The 16,553-nt window shown below is 49.9% G+C and overlaps 1 protein-coding gene and 1 long non-coding RNA gene across 4 annotated transcripts; both read left to right on the forward strand.

Moving 5' to 3' along the window:
* The first annotated feature begins 1,014 nt into the window (after positions 1–1,014).
* LOC26526219 lies at positions 1,015–2,527 on the forward strand. Its single transcript, XR_003407606.1, has 3 exons — positions 1,015–1,094; positions 1,369–1,413; positions 2,424–2,527. It is a non-coding gene; the product is annotated as an uncharacterized LOC26526219 (long non-coding RNA).
* Positions 2,528–2,796: 269 nt separating this feature from the next.
* On the forward strand, positions 2,797–14,885 carry LOC6551804 (homeobox protein prospero). Of its 3 annotated transcripts, none has more exons than XM_026976004.1 (5): positions 2,799–7,010; positions 7,497–8,451; positions 9,180–9,362; positions 13,536–13,680; positions 13,914–14,885. In XM_026976004.1, the coding sequence occupies exons 1-5, from the start codon at positions 3,341–3,343 to the stop codon at positions 14,091–14,093; spliced, it is 5,133 nt and encodes a 1,710-aa protein (XP_026831805.1). In that variant the 5' UTR covers positions 2,799–3,340; the 3' UTR covers positions 14,094–14,885. The 3 variants fall into 3 exon arrangements, with proteins under 3 accessions (XP_026831800.1, XP_026831805.1, XP_026831811.1); XM_026976010.1 differs by having other exon boundaries at positions 7,497–8,392; positions 9,208–9,362; XM_026975999.1 differs by having other exon boundaries at positions 2,797–8,392; positions 9,208–9,362.
* Positions 14,886–16,553: the final 1,668 nt, after the last annotated feature.

Consider the following 16,553-nt stretch of genomic DNA (forward strand, 5'->3'; position numbering starts at 1 on the left):
AAAAAATCAAAATATTCTATGTAAACACTTTTTAAAACATGAAAAACCCTTATTTTAGACTTCTAAACATACTTAAAACATAATAAAATTAATTGTTGTGAAGACAAGCTTAGTTATTATTCCTTTTAACTGTTCCTGTAACTTTATATTATTATTTAAAACAAAATGAACCCCCCTTTATCCTCAGTGTACCGAATCTCCCCTTGCTCTCAAGCAATAGTTTGCGATCATCAGCTGTTGGCTGTGGCGATCGTTTCCTTCCGCATCCGTATTGGCATAGGGGCTGCAGATTTTGTGCCGGTTTCGCGTTGCTCTTAGTGATTTTCCCCCACCAATTGCCCATTTTTCCTTTTCCAGCGAATCTCAGCGCGCCAGATTGCTTTTTAATCTGGCAGAATGGATCTTTGAAGCGGAATCGTAATGCCTAATTGCCACTAGTTCGTTATTGGGACAGTTTTTTGTTTTAACGGATTTTGGGGTCACTTGACCGTAACACAACACCAAACTACCCCACCCCCTGCAACTCACCCAGTAGGCTCTTTATGAGCCAAAGCATATTTTAATGATGACACCCGACCACGAGAAGGATAGGATGTACGGAACACATGGCCGTGCCACACTTCGGTCGTTGTGCGATGAGTACATTACCGTGTGCCGCGATCTGTGAAGGCACATTCCAAAGCACACTTTGAGATATATGTATGTATGTATATTCATACCCCGACAGTGCCCCTCCATAAAACCCAGGCGCCTCCCTCATTTCCAGCGCATGCAAAGTATCCGAAGCTAGCGTTTTCCATCGGAACATGCACGGAAAATGTGTTAAGGTCGTAATTATCTGCGCTGTCGTTTGTAGGTGGAAGTTCGCCTCAGCTGGCAACTTTCTTTGCTCCTCGTTCTCCTTTCTTCTCCTCGGCCAGCACCATATGGTGGCCCTGCATTTACTCCTTGCGGGGTTGAAGCTAGAAGGAAAGGCCCATTGATAACGCTCCTAGAACGAAGGAAACCCAAGCCAAGGTGCATTGAACTTGGGAATGCCAACTGTCTATTGCAGCAATTGAAAAGTATCTTAGGAAAGCGTTCCTCCAGGAAAGGTGGTTAACATAACGAGACAATTACATAGTTTTCTTCGACTTAAGTATGCGGGCGCGTGGGCTCAATCTACCTATCAGATTGTACAGCAAGGCACAGAGCATGTATCTTGAACTATTTTAATAAGCCTTATAAATTGATTTTTAACTTAAATATTATAAAAGATATGCGACAAAGTACTTTAAAGAGAAGTTAGGTATATCAAATTAGAAAGTACTTAAGTAAGTTTTTTTCCATGTAACTAACGAACTAACTTTATTGCATTTTCTCTTACAGGAGGATCTATGATGGACGACAGAGAAAAATAACGCTTTGTTTGTGGTAAATTTCTGCTATTTCCAATACCTCGATCTGCTGTGCATAGGAATGGCCCTGCCCTCCTCTAGGCCAAGCCCAACTTAATAAGTCCTGCATAGGGGTGGCTGTTTACTGATCCTGTCCCCTTGCCCCTTGCACGTTGCCTCTTTACCCTCTTTGCGTCCGTTCTTGTCCCTCCGGGTTGTCCTTGCAAGCTGCAGACTGGAGGAAGTACAGTTGCCCAAAAAAGGGATCGAAGAACGGAGGGGTGGCATCCGTTGACATTGACTTGGACCTACGGGCTGCATTCCATTGCACTCGCAATTGAAATCGAAGGGCCCGAAAGTCGAAAATGCTGCCTGCCAAAGGGGAGGATTCTGTTTGGTGGTTCTTGGAAAATGCACATGGCCCCTAGACACTGACGACTCGTATACGAGGCGTTTAAGATACACACACTAAGTGTGATCGATAGTCGATGCTTTGACGCATTTGGCGAGTTCCAAAGTCCCCATATTGATTATTTCGAGTGCTTACGCATTCGACCCATGGCCATATGCAAAGTATCTACGTGTCTGTATCTGTATCTGTGGCAGAGAAAAGTAAGTCAAACTTGTTTATCAGCGAAAACGAAGTGACTTATCTTTATTTTGTACAAAAACAGAAAGGGGCGGGTAGACTCACTGACTCACACTCATCCTCACACTCACACTCCCACCCCCACTCACACAAACCCACACACCCACATATACAGATACGGACAGAGAATAAGCTCAAGTGGAGAAATTAGATAAAAACCTGTCTGGGGCGGGAGGGTTGGTGAGTTGTGCTGAATTAAGGACACCACCCGGAGTAACCCACCCGCCACAGGCTCACAGGATCTAACAGCCATCCCCTGGACAGCCCCAAACCGAGCACCAATCAAGTGGCCACCCAAACCAGAAGCTTTTGGCCAGCCACTTTTACTTTCCATTTAAACACTCAGACCCATTTTCCACAGCAGCTATGCCAACTTACGCCTTCCATTAATTTTACAGAAAGATTTTTTGAGCGCAAGCAAGGATTATTAAAACGAAAACCAAGCCAAACCAACTAAATACCCAAAACGACAAAAATCGACAAAAAAAAAAAACGACGAAAAACGAACATAAAATCCTAAAATCCATTCGCAAGTTTTTCGGGCAAAGCATCGAAAACACACTTTTGAGATTCAAAAAATCAAAGCGAAACAAACAAAAACAAACTGGAAAGGAGCAGAAAAGACCTGGAGGACGAGAACGGGTGTAAAACGAAGGGAAATACAAATCACATTTAAATAAAATTAAATGCAAAGGACATTCGCATGTGTGTGGTGGTGGAAAGAAAATTCAAAACAAAATTCACAATTAGAAAACGCAGGAAAAAACGTAGAAAACGCAGACACAAAATCAAGAGTGCCAGCAGCAACCAACTGTCAACAGCGGGAAGAATTTTGAACTGGAACATTTCGACCAAAAAGTTGGGCGACAGCAAAATTTCAACGTTTGGCGCACTACAACACAGCAGCAAACAGCAGCGAGGACATCGCGGCCAGGCAGCCAGGATTGCAGGAGCGAGCGGTTTTGAAAGCGCAGCACACATCGACAAACCCTTCTCACACGGACTTGTACTCACAATCGGACCAGGATACCTTTTGGCTTAGAAAGCGGCCCAAGGAAAAGCCGCTGCCAGAACTCAAGCTTGAAATCACGCATACGCCGCGGCGAACTCACGCTCTCTTTGCCGGAACGAAGGGGAATAGCCAGAGAAAAACCGAACAGCCAATCCGAGGAAGCGGAGAGGGTGCCAGAGGGTTGCTGAGGGGAAAGAAGGCAGCGAAAGCAGGAAAAGCAGGAAAAGCAGGGAAAGCAGGGAAATCATCGAGAGCTGAGAAGCGCGAGGCGAGAGAGCTGCTGCTGCTGGTGGGCATCATCTTATGATGTCATCAGAGGAGTACGAGGCGGACTGTTTTGGTTTGTACAGCGATGAGAACAACGTGCTGCTGAAGGCAACCGAGCCGGAGACAATTTCCGCCAAGCAGCAACATCAGCCGCAGTTACAACAGCAACAGCAGCACCATCAGCAACACCAGCAACCACCGCCGAGCAGCAACGGTCACACGTCACCAATACCCTTACAAGTCAACGGCGACGGCAGCGCGGCGAATTGCGGCGAGAGCGCCAAGACTAATACAAATACAGGCAGCCACAGTCACAGCAACAGCAACAGCAACACCAACACAGACGCAGACAAGGAGCACGAGCGAGAGAAGGCGAAGGAGAAAGCAAACGAAGAGGAGGCCGAGTCCGACGATTCCGACGACGACGTCGTGGTTGTGCTCGAAGGCTGCGAAGGCAACGCCAGCAGCAGCAGCAGCAGCAGCAACAGCAGCAGCAACAGCAACGCCAGCAGCAACAACCAAAAGGCCGCGGCCACGACGACGACGACGGCGACGACGGCGAACCTTTGTAATCGCAGTGGCGGCAGCAGCAGTCGCAGTCATCGCAGCGCCCGCAGTAGTCGGCAAATCAGTCAGTCAGCGGCCGTCGGCAAGACAACAACGTGCGCGGCTAAAAAACCAACAGCAGCAGCACAGGCGCCCACGACAACAGCCAAGAACTCGAACGTTAACTCGCACTCGAACTCGAACGTGAACGTGAATTCGAACGGTAGCGGAAACGGAAACGCGAACAGTAAAGTGAATCGTCGTTCGCGTCAAAGATCCTTGAGCAAAGACATTAACAACCAGCAAGCGAACAGTAATAGCAACAGCAACAGCAATAGCAACAGTAGTAACAACAGCAGCAACAGCAACGGCGGAGCAACGGCAACCGCTGCTGGCTTCATGAGTAGCGCTGCCGCGGCTGCTGCGGGTGCCGCTGGTGGAGGAGCCCTGTTCCAACCACAATCGGTCAGCACGGCCAACAACAGTAGTAGTAACAATAACATAAACAATTCAAGCACACCGGCTACTATTGCCACCCACTCGCCCACGAGCAACTCACCAGTTTCGGGCGCCAGTTCGGCATCGTCCTTGTTGACGGCCGCCTTTGGCAACCTGTTTGGTGGCTCCTCGGCCAAGATGCTGAACGAGCTCTTTGGCCGCCAGATGAAGCAGGCCCAGGACGCAACGAGTGGCCTGCCCCAGAGTTTGGACAACGCCATGCTGGCCGCCGCCATGGAGACGGCCACCAGTGCCGAGCTGCTGATCGGCAGCCTCAATTCCACGTCCAAGTTGCTGCAGCAGCAGCACAACAACAACAGCATTGCTCCCGCGAACAGCACGCCCATGAGCAATGGCACAAACGCATCGATCTCGCCAGGATCGGCCCACAGTTCCACTCACTCCCATCAGGGAGTCTCGCCCAAAGGTAGTCGCAGGGTATCGGCCTGTAGTGATCGCTCCTTGGAGGCGGCAGCTGCTGATGTTGCTGGTGGCTCGCCGCCACGAGCGGCATCGGTTAGCTCGCTTAACGGTGGTGCCAGCAGTGGGGAGCAGCACCAGTCGCAGTTGCAACACGACCTGGTGGCTCATCACATGCTGCGCAATATATTGCAGGGCAAGAAGGAGCTGATGCAACTGGATCAGGAGCTGCGCACCGCCATGCAGCAGCAGCAACAACAGCAGCTGCAGGATAAGGAGCAACTGCACTCCAAGCTCAACAATAATAATAACAACAATATTGCTGCCACCGCCAACAACAATAACAACAACACCATGGAGAGCATCAATCTGATCGACGATTCGGAAATGGCTGACATTAAGATCAAGAGTGAGCCCCAGACGGCTCCGCAGCCACAGCAATCGCCGCACGGAAGCAGCCACAGCAGCCGGAGTGGGAGTGGCAGTGGGAGCCACAGCAGCATGGCCAGCGATGGCAGCCTGCGACGCAAGTCCTCCGACTCCCTGGACAGCCACGGGGCACAGGACGAGGCTCAGGACGATGAAGATGCTGCGCCCAATGGCCAGAGATCCGAGAGCAGGGCTCCGGAGGAGCCACAGCTGCCCACCAAAAAGGAGTCCGTGGACGATATGCTAGACGAGGTGGAGCTCCTGGGCCTGCACTCCCGCGGATCCGATATGGAGAGCCTCGCCTCGCCCAGTCACTCGGACATGATGCTGCTGGACAAGGACGATGTCCTCGACGAGGACGACGACGATGATTGCGTGGAGCAGAAAACATCCGGCAGCGGATGCCTCAAGAAACCCGGCATGGACTTGAAAAGAGCTCGCGTCGAGAACATCGTGTCGGGAATGCGATGCAGTCCATCCTCAGGATTAGTGCAGGCAGGACAACTGCAGGTAAATGGTTGCAAGAAACGCAAGCTCTACCAGCCCCAGCAACACGCCATGGAGCGTTATGTGGCCGCCGCAGCTGGTCTGAATTTCGGCCTAAATCTGCAGAGCATGATGCTCGACCAGGAGGACAGTGAGTCCAATGAGCTGGAGTCCCCGCAAATCCAACAGAAGCGTGTGGAGAAAAATGCCCTCAAGTCCCAGCTGCGATCCATGCAGGAACAACTCGCGGAGATGCAGCAGAAATATGTGCAGCTGTGCTCGCGCATGGAACAGGAATCCGAGTGCCAGGAACTTGACCAGGATCAGGATGTGGAACAAGAACAAGAGCCGGACAATGGCAGCAGTGATCACATCGAGCTATCGCCCTCGCCCACTTTGACCGGAGATGGTGACGTTAGTCCCAACCACAAGGAGGAAACTGGACAGGAACGACCTGGTTCCAGCTCGCCCTCACCATCGCCCCTAAAGCCCAAGACATCGCTGGGCGAGAGCAGCGACTCGGGCGCCAACATGCTGTCCCAGATGATGAGCAAGATGATGTCCGGCAAGATGCACAATCCGTTGGTGGGTGTCGGTCATCCCGCCCTGCCCCAAGGATTCCCTCCACTGCTGCAGCACATGGGCGACATGTCGCATGCGGCAGCCATGTACCAGCAGTTCTTCTTCGAGCAGGAGGCGCGCATGGCCAAGGAAGCCGCCGAGCAGCAGCAACAGCAGCAGCAGCAACAGCAACAACAGCAGCAGCAGCAACAGCAGCAGGAGCAACAGCGACGCTTCGAGCAGGAGCAACAAGAGCAGCAGCGCCGCAAGGAGGAGCAGCAACAGCAGATCCAGCGCCAGCAGCAGCACCTGCAACAGCTGCAGCAACAGCAGATGGAGCAGCAGCATGTGGCCACTGCCGCCCCCAGGCCGCAGATGCACCACCCAGCGCCCGCCCGTCTGCCCACACGAATGGGCGGGGCTGCGGCCCACACGGCGCTCAAGTCCGAGCTGTCTGAGAAGTTCCAAATGCTGCGCGCCAACAACAACAGCTCCATGATGCGCATGTCGGGGACGGACCTCGAAGGACTGGCCGATGTGCTCAAGTCCGAGATCACCACCTCGCTGTCCGCTCTGGTGGACACCATTGTGACCCGCTTCGTCCACCAACGGCGGCTGTTCAGCAAGCAGGCGGACTCCGTGACCGCGGCTGCCGAGCAGCTGAACAAGGACCTGCTGCTGGCTTCCCAGATCCTCGACCGGAAATCACCGCGCACCAAGGTGGCGGACAGGCCCCAGAACGGACCCACGCCCGCAACACAATCAGGTAATAATGGTTCACTACTCCTAGCTAATAGTCAAATGCCCTCCCAAACGCCCGCGAGCGGTTCGAGTGCGCAGCAACAACAGCAACAGAATGCCCAGCAGCAGCATCAGGCCTCGCAGCAGCAGCAGCAACAGAATGTGGTGCAGCAGCAGAATGTAGCACAGCAGCAGCACATGCAGCAGCAGCAACAACAGCAGCAATCGCATCCTTTGCTGCCGCCCAACTGCCAACAGTTGATCTCCGCCCCCCGCCTAAATGGCAGTCAGTTATCATTCGCTTCGCCCGCCGCTGCTGCAGCCGCTGCAATGGGTCTGCAGATGCACCATGCCGCCGCAGCAGCAGCAATGTCCGCCCAGCAGCAGCAGCAGCAACAGTCGGGGGATCCCGGCGCGAATACTAACCCAAACAACGGGCCAGCAAACCCCACTAACAATAGCTTAAGTACCCTTAATATACCGCCACCTCACATTCGTCCTTCGCCCACAGCGGCTGCCATGTTCCAGGCGCCAAAAACGCCACAGGGCATGAATCCGGTGGCCGCCGCCGCGCTGTACAACTCGATGACCGGACCATTCTGCCTGCCGCCCGATCAGCAGCAGCAGCAACAGACCGCCCAGCAGCAACAGTCCGCCCAGCAGCAGCAGCAGAGCTCGCAGCAGACGCAGCAGCAGCTGGAGCAGAACGAGGCCCTCAGCCTGGTGGTGACCCCCAAGAAGAAGCGCCACAAGGTGACCGACACGCGCATCACGCCGCGCACCGTCAGCCGCATCCTTGCCCAGGATGGCGTGGTGCCGCCCACCGGAGGCCCGCCGTCTACCCCCCAGCAGCAGCAACAGCAACAGCAACAGCAGCAGCAACAACAGCAACAGCAGCAGCAACAGGCGTCGAATGGCGGCAACAGCAATGCCACGCCCGCCCAGAGTCCGACGAGGAGCAGCGGAGGAGCCGCATACCACCCGCAACCGCCGCCACCACCACCACCCATGATGCCCGTGTCCTTGCCCACCTCCGTGGCCATACCAAATCCCTCGCTGCACGAGTCCAAGGTCTTTTCGCCGTACTCGCCGTTCTTCAATCCGCACGCAGCCGCTGGCCAGCCAACGGCGGCCCAGCTCCATCAGCACCACCAGCAGCACCACCCGCACCACCAGTCCATGCAGCTGTCCTCGAGTCCGCCGGGCAGCTTGGGCGCTCTGATGGACTCGCGCGACTCGCCGCCGCTGCCCCACCCGCCGTCGATGCTCCATCCCGCCCTCCTGGCCGCCGCCCACCACGGCGGATCGCCGGACTACAAGACCTGCCTGCGGGCCGTCATGGACGCCCAGGATCGCCAGTCCGAGTGCAACTCGGCCGACATGCAGTTCGATGGCATGGCTCCTACTATATCCTTTTACAAACAAATGCAACTTAAAACAGAACACCAGGAATCGCTGATGGCCAAGTGAGTTTCCACGTAGTCCACCGTGTGCAGCAGAAACAAAAAATAGAGAGAGAGGGAGGGGAAAAGAAAAGTAGTAGTTGTGGCAGAAAGGAAGGTGGAAAGGGGCCAGGTACTTAACCCGACCCCGGACCTCGCTTACAAAACGAAACCAATCAAGTGTCTTCTTCAGTTTATTTATTTCCCAACTAAATTCTTTTATAAAATGTAATCAAAACCTTATTTATTGCCCCGCCGCACACTTAAGCCCCCAAAGACCCTCAAGTCATCATCATCATCGACTTGGCCTGGCTTGAGTTGCATTTCGCAACAGCCACAGAAATGGAAAAAATCAATGACGAGCAGCCAATCGAAAGAGCTGCACTCGTTGGCCTCTTACTAGACCCCCATCCCACACCCATACCCATTCTCAATCCCAATCCCAATCCCCTTCCGATTCCGATTCCGATTCTGATTCTGATTCACAGTCGAGCTCAGCTTTTTCAATCAGTGGGCTGAAGGAGGAGAAAGCGGGGGCTTGTGCGGTGGCACCCTTAGACATTCATTATTGGCACTCGAAAGTGCAGCCACGTTAGACACTGGCAATCCAATCGAATATATACATATATCTACATCTCTCTCTATCTCTCTCTGTGTTGCTCTGCCCCACACGAACATGGAAATTTGGAAAGACAATCGACCATCCGACACACATATCTCATTCATATACCCTATATCTATAACGCCACCAGACATTGCGAATCCTTGACTTCTTTGCACTCTTCTACATTGACACCGATGCACCTGCGCAAGGCCAAGCTGATGTTCTTCTGGGTGCGGTATCCCAGCTCCGCGGTGCTCAAGATGTACTTCCCGGACATCAAGTTCAACAAGAACAACACAGCACAATTGGTGAAATGGTTCTCGAACTTCCGGTAAGTTGTGCAATTAACAATTATAGACATAGACCTAGAGCTAAGCCAATATGTATTAACCACTCAGCAGCATTCATATTTATGATTTCGTTACGTCGCTTGAGTTTTTGGACTTTTACGTTTTCGAGGGGAGTTAGGCGGGGGCTTTCGTTACACAAATTGATTGCCCAAAATTTGAGACTGCCACCTGTCGAAACCCTCGACTTGCACTCAAGAAGTAGTCGCAGGACATGCAACACCATTCGGCTGTCATTCCGCGACTCCAACTGTCAGTCCGTGAAATTGCGCAAGAAGTTGCCAAAAAGAGCAGAAAGAGCAGGCGACTACGGAAAAACGACAGCTGCCAGATAGTCCGGGGTATGGGTAATTCGTATATTCGGATACTCGGATTCGTATATTCGGTTATTCCGTGGAAGGAGTGGGCTGTTCTCAATGGAACAGAGCCAAAGTGAAGTGAGGTAGGCCCGCATGCAGTCGCCGTGATTTGCGCGCCAAATCCGGGCCGCATCTGTCCGCCCCGAAAGAAAACAGAAAACCGAACACAGAGCGTGGCACAAGGTCTCACCTGGATTTATACCTTGCAACCCTCTTTCATCGCCGGTTTAGCAGCTGCCCGTCTTCGATTTGTCTAAGACATGCGCAACGTCTTAAGGAATTGTCCGCCAGGCACCCTAAGAAATTCCCCTACCTGCGCACAAGCAAACAGCACACAAAAGACAACAAATCAAGACGCGGCACGCTCGGGGTTTGTTCGCAATTCTCGTGGTCGGGGATTTCTTATGGGGGTTGCTACCCTTGCGATGTGTGCCCTAACCCTATTTTGCATGGGAATCGGGGAGTTGGCATCTTGTCTTTGCCTTCGACTTCGACGACTTCTTTGGCGAGAGGTTAAAATGGGTGGGAATATTTTTTGATTTCCTAACTGGTACTCGATTGTTTGTTTTCCTTTTTTTTGGACCTTCGGGGTAGTTGGAATGTAACGGTTTTCTTTGCGTTCCTTTCTCATGCTGAGTTTCTTAGTTTGATTTTAGTTTTCTTCGTTCTCGGGAAAATGCTTTCCCTCTTAATCGTTTTCCCCCTAAATTAACCTAGGAAATTAATACTTGTAACCGCTTTCTGCTCTCTCTTAGCCACTAGTTAATATTATGAGTTTCCCACACTCACAGACACTTTGCGAACACAGAACCACATACACAGACACTGGGGCTGAGTGCTCTAATAACATGTTGCCTAAAGTGGCCACTTAAGAAAAATGCAAGGGGTTAGGTCCCCCGTTTAGGATGCCGGTGAATATGAGCTGGAGAGTCCGGAGGATGAGTGCCACGATGATGAGCTGCCACTCGAGCTGGAGAGCCAAGTGTGAAAATAGCGGAGAGCGAGGCCAAGAAACTTGTGGCGCTGGCATATTAAAAAGTGTTGCCTACTTAAGTGGGCCCCACCCACGCACACACACCAAACACCCATTTACTCCGGCCCCTCTGAAACATATATATGTGTGTGTGTGTGTGTGTTGGCTAATTAACAAAAGTGCTTTTTGTTCGAGGTCCTCAAGCAGGCCACTTATATAATTGCATTAGCTGCAGTAACTTCTTTTTGTGCTCGCCAAAATGCAAATAATGAAAAGAAAGCGGCAAAGGACATGCATTCACACACACACACACACACATACACATGCGACCACAGCCCCACTGACACTCAGACTCCTGGCGGGCTAATTAGTTTGTTTGCCAGGATACATTCAGTGAGTTTCTTTGGCCGCTTTTCATGGCGGCAGCTACTTGAGAGTCTCGAGCACAATGGCCAGGGCCCTACTGGCAAAAGGCGCTCAAGGATACGCCCACACACACATACGCTCACACACTCGCACATCTCCCGCTGTTCTTTTTCTGTGTTTTGTTTCTCATCGAGCCGCTTTCCGTTTTTTTGAGGTTAAGTGTCCTTTTGGCGCTTAGCAAAGCTTCCCAGCTTTTTCCCACCGCCCTCCACCTTCGACGCGTGAAAAGATCTTGCTGACAACAACAACAAGTACAACAGCAACAGCAACAACAAGAACAACAGCAGCAGTTACAATTATATAAATACACACACTCACACATGCTACATACCACATTCAGACACTCAGATACGATACACGCTCCATTCTGTATATGTATATAGACGTATATGACTTGTACAGATGCTTATATATAGATACAATGCAAAAGTGTTGCCAATTACTTCATTAATGTATGAGGTAGAGATGTCTGCATATGTGTGGGTGAGTATGTGTGAGCTTATTAATAACATTCTACTCGTTCGTATTCGTAACCGTAATCCGTGATACGTGATTTATTGCGGAGGAAGTGAAGAAGAAGAAGGTGCAGCGAAGAAGGAGACACACGCACACACGAACAAAAACACACCCACACAGAAAACACACACAAACTGGCACGCACACATTCAAGCGAAGTGAGAGTGAGCTAGAGGGGTGCGGCGTGGGTGAGAGATGAATGCACTTGACAAAGCAACGCCTGCCTGCCTTTCAACAAGTGTTTTAGTGGTTCTCCCTTTCCCTCTGCCTCTCCCTCTTCCTCTGCCACGCTCTCGCCTCACTCTCTCTTCGTGCGTGTGTGTGGGTGAAGGCCCAAATAAATAGGCTACGAAATATTATATGCAAACTAATTAGCACTTCCGTCGCGCCCCAACGCCATTGCATCTGCACATCTGCAGTTCCACTTGCACGGCTTATTATCTAAATTAAGTGGCGCATTTGAAACCGCCAAGCCAAGCTTCCTTTTCCTGCCACATGTGGTCGCTTGCATAAGGATCGCCTCAAGCTCCTTTTCACGCCAGCCACAAAGCTAATTGCAATTCAAACCAAACCGAGCAACCAACCAACCAACCAAAACGGGGCGGGGTTGAGATCCTGGCAATCCCTAATAACTATGGACACCCGGCACAATGAACTGTCACACAAAACTGTCACACAGCGATTCCTTTCTTTCGGCCAGGCCAAGCCATCAGCCTCATTACGAAGCCATCCCAAAACCACCCACCGGATCCACATCCCCATCGCAGCACCTCCCTCCTGCTCTTCAAGTGCCAGCGCCTCCGGGGAGCCGCAAGGGGGGCGCGCCTATGGGCTGGGGGCCAGAAGGAAAAGATTTTCTATTTGCGCATTCTGCGCTTATTGTTTGGAAAATCAACACGAGCGCCGTGGCACAACATGAGAAATGCATTTGGCGCTGCTACTGGGAAATCTTGAAATTAGCGCGATTATCGGAGCGTTGACAGGAGGGGTCGATGCGGGGGGCTTGGGGCAAGGGACTCCAAAGGATTCCCGGCAAAAAGACAACAATTAGTGCGCGCCAGACAATGCAGGATCGACGAGAAGAGAGGAGAAACAGGGGGTTGGAGGAGGAGGAAGAGGAGCAGCAGCAGCAGAGGCAGTCAGGCCGGAAGACAAGCAATCACTTACAGTTGCCAAGTAAAGCATATACCCCCAGTCCTATCCCCCTGCCACATTCACGCCATATCCCCTTGCGAATGGCAGCTCACACACAAATCACTTGACTAAACAAGGCGACGCAGCAGCAGCAGCAGCAGCAGCAGCAACAGCGCGCTGCACTTGCTAATTAAATCCCCAACCCCCAAGGCAGTCCTGGGATAAAAAATAGGAAAGAAGGAATAAACCGCAGCTAGAAGATGCCGCCCGACTTGCAATTGTTATTGCACCACCACGAGCTGCTGCTGCACATTTGAGATTTATTAAAAATTCTTTACACACCCACACATACCCCCAACTACACTCACACCGACACATACACGGCGCGCCTAAGAGTATGCAGCGAATTATTAATAATGTCATACTCAAACAGCTATCCAATATAATGCATTAAGGGACCCCTAGGCACAGAGTGAGCGAGATAGCGTGACTGAGCGAGTGGGTGAGAGAGAGAAAGCGAGCGAGCAAGCGAAGCATTAGCGATTTCCTTTGAATTTGGTTTACCACTTTACGACTTTCCTCCTTTCTTTTACCCACCTCTCGCCTTTGTTCGAACCTTGATTATTCTTTTATTTGCGTTGCGATTTTGTAAATTTGAATGCTGAACTGAAAAATATAAATAGAATAGAATAAAAAAAAACAAACAGAATACTGACCAAACCAAACATTCCTCATCTACGCATCTGCAGAGAATTCTACTACATACAAATGGAGAAATATGCACGACAAGCTGTCACCGAAGGCATCAAGACACCCGATGATCTGTTGATTGCTGGAGATAGTGAATTGTATCGCGTGCTCAATTTGCACTACAACCGCAATAACCACATTGAGGTATGCCAATAACCACACCCACACCCACTAAAACCAGCACTAGCCCACTAACACTGACCACAAACTCCCAGAACCCCGACTCTACATGCACACACACTCCCAATATCCAAAAAAAAAAAGTATTCAAAATGAATAACTAAAGTGTGTGTGGATGCGAGCGTTAGAACCACTAACCAGATGACCAGTGAAACCCCTTTCGGAGTCAGTCGCTAATCGAGAAAATCGGTCCACAGGTACCTCAGAATTTCCGCTTCGTGGTCGAATCGACTCTGCGGGAGTTCTTCCGTGCAATACAGGGTGGCAAAGACACCGAGCAGTCGTGGAAGAAGTCCATATACAAGATCATCTCGCGCATGGACGATCCCGTGCCCGAGTACTTCAAGTCGCCCAATTTTTTAGAGCAGCTGGAATAAGTGGAGGAGTTGGCGCTGCCGACGCTGCCATTGCCGCACCCACTGGGAATGCCACCGCCCATCAGTCCGGCCTCCACCTCCACCACCTGCAGCACCGCTACAACCACCAACTCCAGGCCCGGCAGCAGCCATTCGAAGGCGAAGCGCAGGCCAAAGCTAAAAGGCTAAACCTGCGCAGGAAACACGACTGGATATGACCAGTTACCCAGCAATAAAATCGAGGATAACCAATTCGACAAACAGTATCCACACACAGGGCAGAAACTTAGACATAGCTGAGAGATATGCAAAAGCACACGAGTCGAAAACGCGTTTAGAAAACACATTGAGCAAAATATTTTTTCAAAAATTTCCAAAACCACACAACTAAACACACACATACAATTACAACACACATGAACCTCAGCAAAAAAGCGACAAGAACATGAAGCATGTGGGCCACGGATATCCAAATCCAGTGGGCCAATTGAGCAAAACCAAAACTTAACATAGAGCAGCAAGTCTTAATCTAATAATGTGAAATAGTGCAAATTGAAAGAAAACCTGAGCCACACACCTGAGAACACCCACACACCGAGCGTAATTTACAGGCAGTGTAAACTGTTCTCGCCGTTGGTTTGTTAGTTGAAATTTTTTTGAAAATATTTACAGCAGATTACGTATACGAATACGAATATTTAACAATTAGTTGAGCCGTCTAATGATCTACCGAAAGTTGACACACATTCCACAAGGAAATACCTACACAATAACCACACGCATTCCACGCACACACACACACGCTCGCATCGGTACAAAGTGTGTGTTCATTTGAGAGAGAGAGAAAATTGCTCGGCCAAACAGGAAGTGGTTTTAATCGCACTGCTTGGCCGACCGACTTTCCGGTAAGCAGTTTCCCCGCCCAGTTGTGCACTGCTTTACAAAAGTAGGCGCAGCTCTGACGGCCGGAAATCGGGAATTAATCTTAAAAGTCACCCGAACACTAAGGTTGCTACTTCCCTATATCCCCCCTTTAAGCGCTAAGCATATATTTGATGTCTATTAAGCGAAACTAAAAGCAAAAAACTACAAAAAAAGTTAAGAACAATTTGCGAAAACTATTTAGATTTGTAATGAGAGAGCCAGAGTTATTTGTACGAACAGCGGGCGTTAGGGTAGTTAAATTTACCATCTTATCTTTTACAATACGTTATGCGAACCTTCGACCAAAGTTAATTGTTAACATGAATCCCTTGAATACGGTTTATTTTTAATCAATTCTTTTTCTTTAGTGCCCCACTTTTGAGCACGAATCTTAATTTTATAGAATAATCGACATACACACTAAAACACACCACAAACACAAACACACACACACTAGTCTGTTATTTATGTAAATAATTTATACGTTTAGTTAAGTTAACGTTTAGTTTAATTAATTTACTTTACTTGGCCTTGAGTTGCAACAAAACAAAATATACACAAAACACCAAAAATACCAATTAAAAATATGGTTTTTTCTTACTCCTCATTTTAAGAACATATGCCTATCTTAATGGCAACGATTTCTGGCTGGCTGAGATCGATCATGCACTTCTCACTCATCAGCACAGCAGACACAGCATGGAAAGTGGGCGGGTTTAGAGGGATATGTTTGCCTGCTCTCCGTCCGGCGACTTTTGGGGCTGGGGCGGGCAAACCCTGTTGTTCCTGCAGCTGCAATACTCATCTCCGATTGCAACTGCAAAGCGACAACAGCAACAACATCATTAACTGCATGCAATACATTTGAATATTTGGCACAGACAAAATCATATTCCTCGAACAAAACGAACGCAGCGAAATCGACAATTTCGGCCCAACAATTGCTCCGAGGAGCTCCATCAGCCAGCCAGCCAGTCAGTCAGTCTGTCAGTTACTAAGTCAGTTACTAAGTTAGCCAGCCCCGCACCCTAGCGCCCTCTGGTGGGAGTTTAGATTAGATTGGATGGGAACACCGCTACAAGAAGCAGACGAGATCGCACCCCAGCAAACCTTTCGGCCACAACAATGATCACGAAATTATTGAACAATAGTTGAATTTTAGCTAAAACTAAATTGAACGAACTAAGCGAGTTTTTTAGGCTTAACCAGAGTTCCCATGGGGAATGTGAGCTAAATTTGATTGCACTTTGGCGTAACTATGACAAAATTAGTCGCGTTTAAGACGGTGAGTTTCCTAATCCGAGAAGCGAGATCGAGTGGAAGAAGCTGAGGTTCTTCAAATCGAAATTGAAAGTGAAATTCAAGTTTGGATAATTGAAAATTGAATTGAAAAAAATGCATTTGCGAAATTAGTATTTAGGGAATCGTACAAAGCAGATGAGGCATGCAGAGGCATTCGCTAATCGAACTGAAGTTTAAGTTTATCACCAAGTTTATTACCAAGTTGAGTTATCTTACCCCTGAGTTTCACCCACCTTCACATCAGACAGAAGTCGA

The sequence above is a fragment of the Drosophila erecta genome, unplaced genomic scaffold (genome assembly GCF_003286155.1).
Source record: "Drosophila erecta strain 14021-0224.00,06,07 unplaced genomic scaffold, DereRS2 tig00000000-arrow-pilon, whole genome shotgun sequence".
In the NCBI taxonomy this organism is placed as follows: Eukaryota; Metazoa; Arthropoda; class Insecta; order Diptera; family Drosophilidae; genus Drosophila; species Drosophila erecta.